Here is an 8,721-nt window from a genome sequence, read left to right as displayed (position 1 = left end):
AAAAAACTTACATCGTTATATTGTATATACGCCACACATCAAAACCAATGGCAATTTATTAAATAAAAAAAATTGATAAAGGACAGTTAAAATGAGGTTGAACTGTTTATTTTCAATCATCTTTCTTATTAAACCATTTGAACAAAACCCATTACAGTTTCATAGTACACAAACCAAACTGAAAAACCAATAGCAAGCAGGCTACAAACACAAACTAACAATAGTCAGAATTTAGGTAGTAACTGAAAACATTATGAATGGGAGAGAGTGTGTGTCTGTGTGTGCGCGTGGGAACCCCGAGATGCTGGGATAAGCTCCAGCCCTCTGTGACCCTGCAGAGGATAAGCAGTGTGTATGGATGAAACCAGTATTCCATTTACTGGAAGATTTTGTATGAACTTACATAAAGATGACCAATCACTGTAGGCTACTGTTAAGCTATAACCATCTTATATAATGAACTATCTGACTGATAAGCCTAACTTTATCTACGAGCCACAAGCTCAAGAAGAGTTGATGCAATCTTGTCAAGACTGGTGGAGCTGGACGCTTCTGGAGGTGGCGAGGATGATGGGTGGAACGGGTCGTAGGGTTCATCGCCTGGGTGACGGTCACACTGATGAGACCTCTGCTGTGCTCTCCCAGCATATATCCTTGCTTCTTCTTGTAGAGAGGTTGGTTGGAAGTGAACAGGAGGCTTGCCAAAGCTCTCTGAAAGCAAGATAATCATGAAGAATCAATATAGAAGATTTTATATACAAAAATTGGTACAAATTCTTAACACTTCAAAACACTGTAATCACAAGGTTATTCCTCGTCATCTGCTCCTCAGGAAGACTAGTTTTCCATACAACCATTTGAAAAAATTGGATGTATGATTTACCTTGAAAAGCCCTCTCAACATCTGCCGGGCCTCTGTTCTCAAAACGCTCTATTGAACGTCCTTTCTGATGCTCCCAATTTCTTTCAGGATCCAAATTTCCAAAGCCTCTGTAATCATCTTCATAATATCTTGTCTCTTGAGTACTTCTTGGAGCTTCTGCTCTTGAAGCTCTTGCATATTCTTCAAAATGTTGTTCCTTTTGTCTAGGATCTTCATCATAACGTCTCCTCTCGTGGGGAAGATCTCGTGGGGTCTCTTGTAACATCGTCTTTTGAAATCCTCTGGGATCATTGGCATGCGGCCTTGCTTCTTGAAGACCACTGGGATAACCATCAAATCGTTTTGACTCTTTGTAATCATCTTCATAATGTCTGGTCTCTCTAAGACCTCTGGGGTCATCCCCAATTTGTCGGACCTCTCGAAACATTCTAGGGTCATCTCCATATTGTCTGGATTCTTGGAAACTTCTGGGACCATCATCATATCGTCTGGCCTCTTGGAAACCTCTCTTTTCTAAATGCATGCCATCTGGATCATCCCTTGTCTGCTTTACCCCTCTATGATCACTGACAGGTTGTGAAGTATGGCCCTTTAGATGAAGGACGACAAATAGAGAACAATTATTTAGACTGAATTAAATGAGAATCATTCTTAGCAGATAGCACTGTGCTTACCCCAGTACTTATGGATTTGTTTTCTTGAAACTCTTTCAAAACTGTGCACAGCTTTTCTTTAAGAAATCTGGCTTCGTCCATATTATCAATCTTGATGTCATTCTGTAATTTAAACAGAATATGTTCAAATGAAAACTCCAGTTTATCCGGTAGTCTTTTTCATGTTTGTCAAATATTCTGCACTCACAAGTATGTCCAGAACATTTTCATGTTTTGGATTAAGATGGGATGTACTTCCAGAATCCACAAATTGGTTATTTAACAACTGTAAAGGAAAAAACAACAATAAGTATTCCAACAAACGCCAAGTTCATTTATATCACACCAATTTAATAGAGCTATAGTGGGTTAGTGCATAGTCTAGCCACAGTCTTCATCTGACTGTTGAAGTATATATGACACAATGTGTGAATAAACATTTGAAACATTGAATACATGTGGCACACCACCATCTTGTATGCGAACAATGAAGCCAATTGTAGTTTGATTAATGTGAATACAGTCCATGCTAGAAACAAAGAACAGCTACAAATCACATTATCTGCTTACGTTAAGGTAAGAATTAGCGAATTCCTACTGTATTCCTACAAAAATTACTGGAATTTGTTTGCAATATTATTGCACCATTAGTCTGACTTCACAAAAATGGATTAAAGAGTTTAAATGGCATTTTAACAAGCAAAATTGCTTTAGTTCAATTAAAATGCATGTAAATTAAACTGCATCTAATTGCAGTTCATGACAAAGTATATCATACGAATATCTATACACCATATTTAAAAAAACAAGTTATCTTAAAATAGAACATTTTATACACAATTGATTTGAGTGTAAATAAGAGTAACTGCAGTTTTTACCAGAGGATTTGCTCTAAACGGTGCTCCTCTTGGTTTCTCTTTTAGGGTGGATTTATTTGAATGTCTGAAAAGAGAATTTGGTAAAAAAGAAAAGAAAAGAGGAAACATTAAAGACAACAGCCTTGTGTAAATTGGTGTAAAAATTCATAAATATTGAGCAACAAATTTTTTGAATGTGACATTATGAAATAACCAACACGTCACCTGGTATGTGCCAGTGCTATTTCCTCTGCAGTGGCATCAGAGAATCTGCTCTTCTTTTTCTTTTTAGCTGGAACCGCTTCTTGTGAATATGCTCTTGGATCTCTGGGTTCAAGCATAGGGGGGTAACCTTGTACCTCATAAGCTTTGTCCCAAGGCCTACTGTGCATTTCTCTGACAGTCCCCCTTTTCTCCTCATTAAAGTTTCTTCCATGCATTGACATGGGATTCATGGCAGGATTTCTCTCTTCATAATCTGCATACCGCCTACCTTCCATTTGCTCTTTCTGATATTCTGATGCTCCCGGGCGGATTCGGAGGTCTTTGTCATTAAATCGGTTTATTTTACCTCCCGAGAACTGTCCTCCGCCAAGACATTCTCCTTCATAGTTTTCTTGAATTCTCCGTCCACCCTGGTCTGCATAGGGCCTAGTATGCATTTCTCTTTCAGGATAATCATCACCTCGTGAGAGTCTTCCTCTAGCGTCAGCATCTTCGTAAGGTTTTTGATGTTGGTTTTCTTCTGGAAAGAATTGTTGGTGGATTGCTTGACTTGGATTACTAGGTCTATTGTACTGGTCATACTTATCGCCTGTATAATAGGGTCTTCCGTGTCGTTCTTCATCGAAGTATGTCTGTTTTTGAACCTGTTCAGGGAAAGGTGGCTTCCTAAGAGAGTCCTGTCCATAGTAGTGTTGTTCATGAACACTAGCCCGTAAATCACTTCCTGCTTTTTACAAAGGGTAAAATGTTTTTTTAAATTTCACAAAAAAAAGTTGTAATCTATGAAAAATCAGCTGGTGATTGAAAGGTCAAATATTCACCTTGAAAAACATTTCTGAATTTCTCTTGAGGTCTTTTGAGTGCCTAAAATGAAATTGCAGATTAATATGAATTCAAATGTATACGTGTTCTATCCAAAATTCTTCAAAATAATCCATTTTACAAGCAACAAATCCACTAAGAATATAATACCACTGGCTTTCCCCATCCCTCCTGCTTTTCGACTACCGCAGCTTTGGCTCTGGCAACGAGACCTGGCTGTTTCTGGTTGTTGTCTTGCCATGTCACCAAGTCTGGTCTTTTCAGCTCCTGACAAGACAGATCAAACGTAAACAATTTATTTCACTCCGAACAGTATAAGGGTAAAAGTATAACGAGGAACAAAGTCCCCATACCAAGTACTTTTGTCTGTGTTTACGTCCAACGATATGGGCCACCATGCTGTAAAGGTCCATCTCCACGACACACATTCGGCACTTGTACTTCAACACAGTTTTGCCATCGTCAGTGATGTGATCTGGAATCTGTATCAGGGAGTTGAGACCTGAACAAAAAATAGAAGGAAGAGTGAGTGGTGTTAGGGCTGGGCAAAAAAATCAAATGCGATTTTCATACGAATCTCGTCAGTAAAGCCACTTCTGGTGATTCTGACAAGCTACACAAAATCGCGTTCAAACTCGGCAATGAATCGCCTGCGATTTTGAGTAGCTTGTCAGTGATGTACGGCTCTGTGTAGTAAATGCCGCTCCATCTGAAAGCACGTGCTGGAGATTTACTACTAATCACCAGAAGCGGCTTTACTGACGAGATGCGCATGAAAATCGCATTTGATTTTTTGCACAGCCCTAAGTGGTGTATTTCAATTGAAAAAGATATTTTGAAAAGGTCTCAGTACTTTTTTCAGCCATACAATAAAAGTCAATGGGGTCCAAATTCAAATGCTATTTTGGATCCCACTGCCTTTCAGTGTCTGGGAAAAAACTGTTGAAATGGTTTACAAAACATCTTCTTTCAGTGTAGGTGATGTGACGTGAGGTGGGTAAATGATGATAAAATGTTTATTTTTGGGTTACCTATCTCTTTAAGACCACTTTACTCAAATATTTTAAATGTCAATTTTAATGGTTTTGGTTATGAAGTCATCTTACCAATGATGGGCTCATCAAGACTCAGGTATTTCAAATATTCTATTATGTCTGTCCATTCTGGCAGTGGAGGTGGTCTCAGAATCTCTCCTATAAAAACAGAATCAGCTCATAAAACATGATCATTTCAGAATTTTACAAATATACAAAAAAAAAAAAAATTATTTATGTCTGAAAGATCCCATATTTATTCTACTGCAGCAGAATCTGCAAAATATGTCTGAAAATACACCCACATGGTTGCAAAAGGTGCATTGTCACGCATTACGCATTTTATAAGCTGTATCTACCTGTTTAAACAGGCCAGATCACAGTAATGGTTTTGTTTTTTGGTACAAATTAACCACAGTGTTTTAACCTTTGAGAAATATTTCCACAAATTAGCTGAAGAAGACTCCTCTCGGTGTTAAAACAAAAAAAATGTTGGTGTTTGCTTCTATTTGACCTACTATCAAACAGACAAGACAAAATTCATTTCCACAAACACTGTTTCTGCTTAAACACGTTGATCTAGATCGGAGGCTTTTTGGCAGGTAAAGCAGTTCTTGAGTCATCCTTTGTACTGGTATATAATGGCTATTTCCACCATATCTGTGCTGAAACCTCACATTTCCATCCGAATCCAGGGAGTCCATCTAATTTCTAGCCATCATGAAAGACGTCACTTGATGAAAGAAAATCTGGTCTCGAATTGTGGAATAATGCTGAAACAAGACCAAACTGTCCAATCCACTTAAGGATCCATATGGGCATCTCAGATCTCTAGAATCTAAGAAGCTTTGGGAAAATCCTCCAGCATTAAGCAAAGTGATCTTTCACAGTGCAAGAAACAGGTTTTGCCCAGGTGATGAGCTGGTACACCGATTGTACTAGCATTTACAAACTGCTATGGCAAAACAGTATCCCCAGGATAGTGACCAAACCAGATGCTATAGAAATTCATACTTATCCACCTGTGATACTGTCCATACACATAATGTGTATGGCATGCTTGCTTGTGTTGTCCTCAATGCCTGCTTTGGTAATCACCAATTTGAAAGAGGAGAAGGGGACACTTTGAAGTTGGAAAAAATAAAATCTGCTGAGCACACTGGAAGCATTGTGCTATTTACAGCATGTATGATGTTTTTGGGGAACAAATTTACAAGTTAATCATCTCACACTGAACAAAGAAAAATAAAAAACATACTGGAGGGCACGAACAATGAATTGAACCATTAGGTCCTGAAAGTTAAAATGTTACAGATCTATATCTATAATATTTATGTGCGCACATCATCAATACAATTTTTTTAAAACATGTCCACATAATCTTTAAATCAAAAATATGATTGCAACAATGTACACATCAGAGAAGAGAAGGCGGGACAATAAGGTTGTCCAATAGCCAAACGAGTTTCATTACTTCCCCACAACAACCGGTCACCTACATGAAACGATCGCAGCGGGGCCAATCAAATCCTGATAAACAAACTCAAGTCCCATTTTTTTCCTCATTCAAGAAGCTGTTTTACTCTGATACACGGCATAATAGGAAATAAAAGAAGGCTGCATGTTCCATTGCATGCCAACCTTGCACACAAAGTTGAAAAACTCACCCATGTTACCCCTAAAATCCTGGAACAGATTCAGGTCTTATTCTTTGAATAACAAAAAATGTTATTCCTGTTTTTTTTTTTAAATCTTCCATGGTTTCACTGCAACTATAAAAATCCACTTAATGGATCCAAAAAATCCAGGTCTGTGTGATTCCAACATGATTATGTTTCTTCTTTGTCTTCAAATCCATGACAGACCAAAAAAAAAAAAAAAAAAGTCTTCTAGCTTCTAGGTCTTCATATCACTTTAAGGACAAAAATCAGTTCTTGTGATGATTGCTATCATCAGTGGTGAATCCTGTGAGCTTTATAGCTGTAATGTCCACACATTTTGATGAGAGAAGGACATCCTTCTCTAAGGAAACCCTTCTGAACTTATGAGACGACACCTGACAATCTGGATACTTACAAACTCCTTGAGATTTCGGTTGAATTTCCTGACACGATACAGTATATGTGCTTTTAAATAGCACATTCAATTTCAATATAATCTCAAAAATAAAATGAATTAATTTGATTTCGGGACATTTCATATAATCGTATTACATTGATGTTAACTCTGTCTGAACAAACTTTGATCTGACTTATTTTTAACGCAATAAGGACTAATCACAGGAACACTATAAACTAATTTGTTGTTTAAAAAATCCAACAGAATCAGGGGCCGTGAGATGCCTAGACATTTGAAGTAATTCTGGATAAAGTTGTGACTTTTACTACTTACCTTGTGAAGCTAGGGTGTCCTCTTTCTTTGAAGAGATAAACAGTGGAGGAAAAACAGGCACAGGTGATTATACATTTTACTTATGTGCACTTCGTAGGACCTACTTGCAATGCTGAAATAAAGTAAACAGAGGTTAATAACACACAAGCAGCAAAGAGTGTTGTGATGGTAGATGGTCCAAACCCCAATAGGGGGAGACCTTCTTTTAGCATTGGGCTCTTGATTAAGGCACTTTACCCCAGGTGCTCTGTGGAAACCATATTGTGCATCATTCTGGACAAAAAGGTGAAGTTTGAAGAACCGCAAGTACAGTTATGATGACGGAAGCATTGTGTGTGGGAAAATGAATCCCAAATTTTCCAGGAAAAAAAACTACAAGGTTGGGTTTCACTTGTTCATGAGAGGAAATAAGATGAATAATGAGGCATTTCACAAAAGTAACATGCCATGATAAAACTGTAAGCCAAAAAAAAATCTGAATGAGAAAGTTCAGAAATAAATAGGGATTATTTACTGTCCAGCCCTTTGCAGCCAGTAGCTATAATGGCACAGCAGTCTCCACAAAACAGAAATAACATGGTAAGATTTGTATGGTCAGAATTCCCATTTGACCAAACATAAGTATGAACTACATCCAATGCACAAATCTGAAATCAAGCTGAATATATGATTGTGCTTGAGGAGTGACACTCAAGTATCTTCCAAAGATTCAATGCCAAGAATCTCACAAGCTTTGGAAAATCAAAGCAACAAGGAACAGCTGAGAAACTTTCAAAGAAAAGCTGTGCAGTCTGACTCCAGGAAACATTGTGGCCAGCCAATCAGACTGGAACTGGCAGATTCTGACAACTCCTGCCATTTTAGCACGCAGCATCCAATCATCCTTTAGCAGTCGTGTGAAGAAGCACATCATCTTGCTGCACCAACAACAGCCATAATGGCTATAGGCTCTCAAACTACAGCACATTTTAGTGCAGATGACAACTATTTGAGTAGTGTGAGGAGGCCCTCAGACTAAAAAAACAAACAAACCAACAATGGAATATGTTACAGTGCTCTTGAATCTTCTCAAATAGACAGAAGTTTGTATACATGTTGTTTCAAGCAGGTCCATCTGTTCTGGAGATTGAAGATCCATGACAAGGGTTCCATGACAGATCCAAACAAGGGTTTTGGGATCAAAACCCTTGTTAAAGCAAAAAGATAAACCTCTAAAATGATAAAGTGCATTTGGTCCTCAAGATGAAATGTAATTGGACTGGAAAAAAATTGTAATCAAACGGTCAAAAACACTCCAGTGTCCACACAACTCCTTCTAATTTGCTTTAAAAGCAGAAGAATGAGTAGTTTTTTGGACAGGTAAAGAAATGCAGACATAACCCGTATACAAGGTCATAACCTGTGTATACAGCGTCTAAGACAAGAAATGAACAGACAAACTGTTGTTCGCTGGTTGAGCTCTATTCCTTAGAAACCCTAAAGTTGAATGAAGCAGAAAAGTGAGTAAAACAACACACTGAAGTATTATAATCTGAAACCACTTAAAAATATAAATTATACTTCAAAACACAGAAATACTAAATTATATATGTACTACCAGTCAAAAGTTTTGAAAATATTTTATTTTTCCATGCTGTTAAAAATATTTTATGCTCACCAAGAATGCATTTATTTGATTATAAATACAATGAAACATATTGTGAAAAAATACTACAATTTAAAAGAATCGTTTCTATTTATTGTACTTTAAATCGAAATGTATTCCTGTGATGGCAGAGCTGAATTTTCAGCAGCCTGTTACATGATTCTTTAAAAAAATCATTTGAATATGCTGATTTGGTGCTCAGTTATTATAA

The 8,721-nt window shown here is 37.4% G+C and overlaps 1 protein-coding gene across 3 annotated transcripts in view; it reads right to left on the bottom strand.

Annotated features, from left to right (window-relative positions):
- Window positions 1-98: 98 nt before the first annotated feature.
- Window positions 99-8,721, bottom strand: part of LOC107593539 (uncharacterized) — a 12,392-nt gene continuing 3,769 nt past the window's right edge. For 2 of the 3 annotated variants that reach the window (XM_016283292.1, XM_016283293.1), the window contains exons 4-14: window positions 6,866-6,890; window positions 4,547-4,633; window positions 3,794-3,942; window positions 3,591-3,707; window positions 3,440-3,482; window positions 2,619-3,345; window positions 2,415-2,478; window positions 1,745-1,822; window positions 1,558-1,659; window positions 884-1,472; window positions 99-711 (exon numbers count right to left, since the gene is read on the bottom strand). In XM_016283292.1, coding sequence (XP_016138778.1) covers window positions 485-711; window positions 884-1,472; window positions 1,558-1,659; window positions 1,745-1,822; window positions 2,415-2,478; window positions 2,619-3,345; window positions 3,440-3,482; window positions 3,591-3,707; window positions 3,794-3,942; window positions 4,547-4,633; window positions 6,866-6,890 — 2,208 coding nt within the window. In that variant the 3' untranslated portion in view covers window positions 99-484. The remainder of the gene's footprint in view (window positions 712-883; window positions 1,473-1,557; window positions 1,660-1,744; window positions 1,823-2,414; window positions 2,479-2,618; window positions 3,346-3,439; window positions 3,483-3,590; window positions 3,708-3,793; window positions 3,943-4,546; window positions 4,634-6,865; window positions 6,891-8,721) is intronic. The other variant, XM_016283294.1, reaches the window with a different exon arrangement.

This window comes from Sinocyclocheilus grahami, unplaced genomic scaffold (genome assembly GCF_001515645.1).
Source record: "Sinocyclocheilus grahami isolate Dianchi unplaced genomic scaffold, SAMN03320097.WGS_v1.1 scaffold173.1, whole genome shotgun sequence".
NCBI lineage: Eukaryota > Metazoa > Chordata > Actinopteri > Cypriniformes > Cyprinidae > Sinocyclocheilus > Sinocyclocheilus grahami.
The sequence above is the reverse complement of the archived record's forward strand: the minus strand, read 5'-3'. Positions and strand labels throughout refer to the sequence as shown.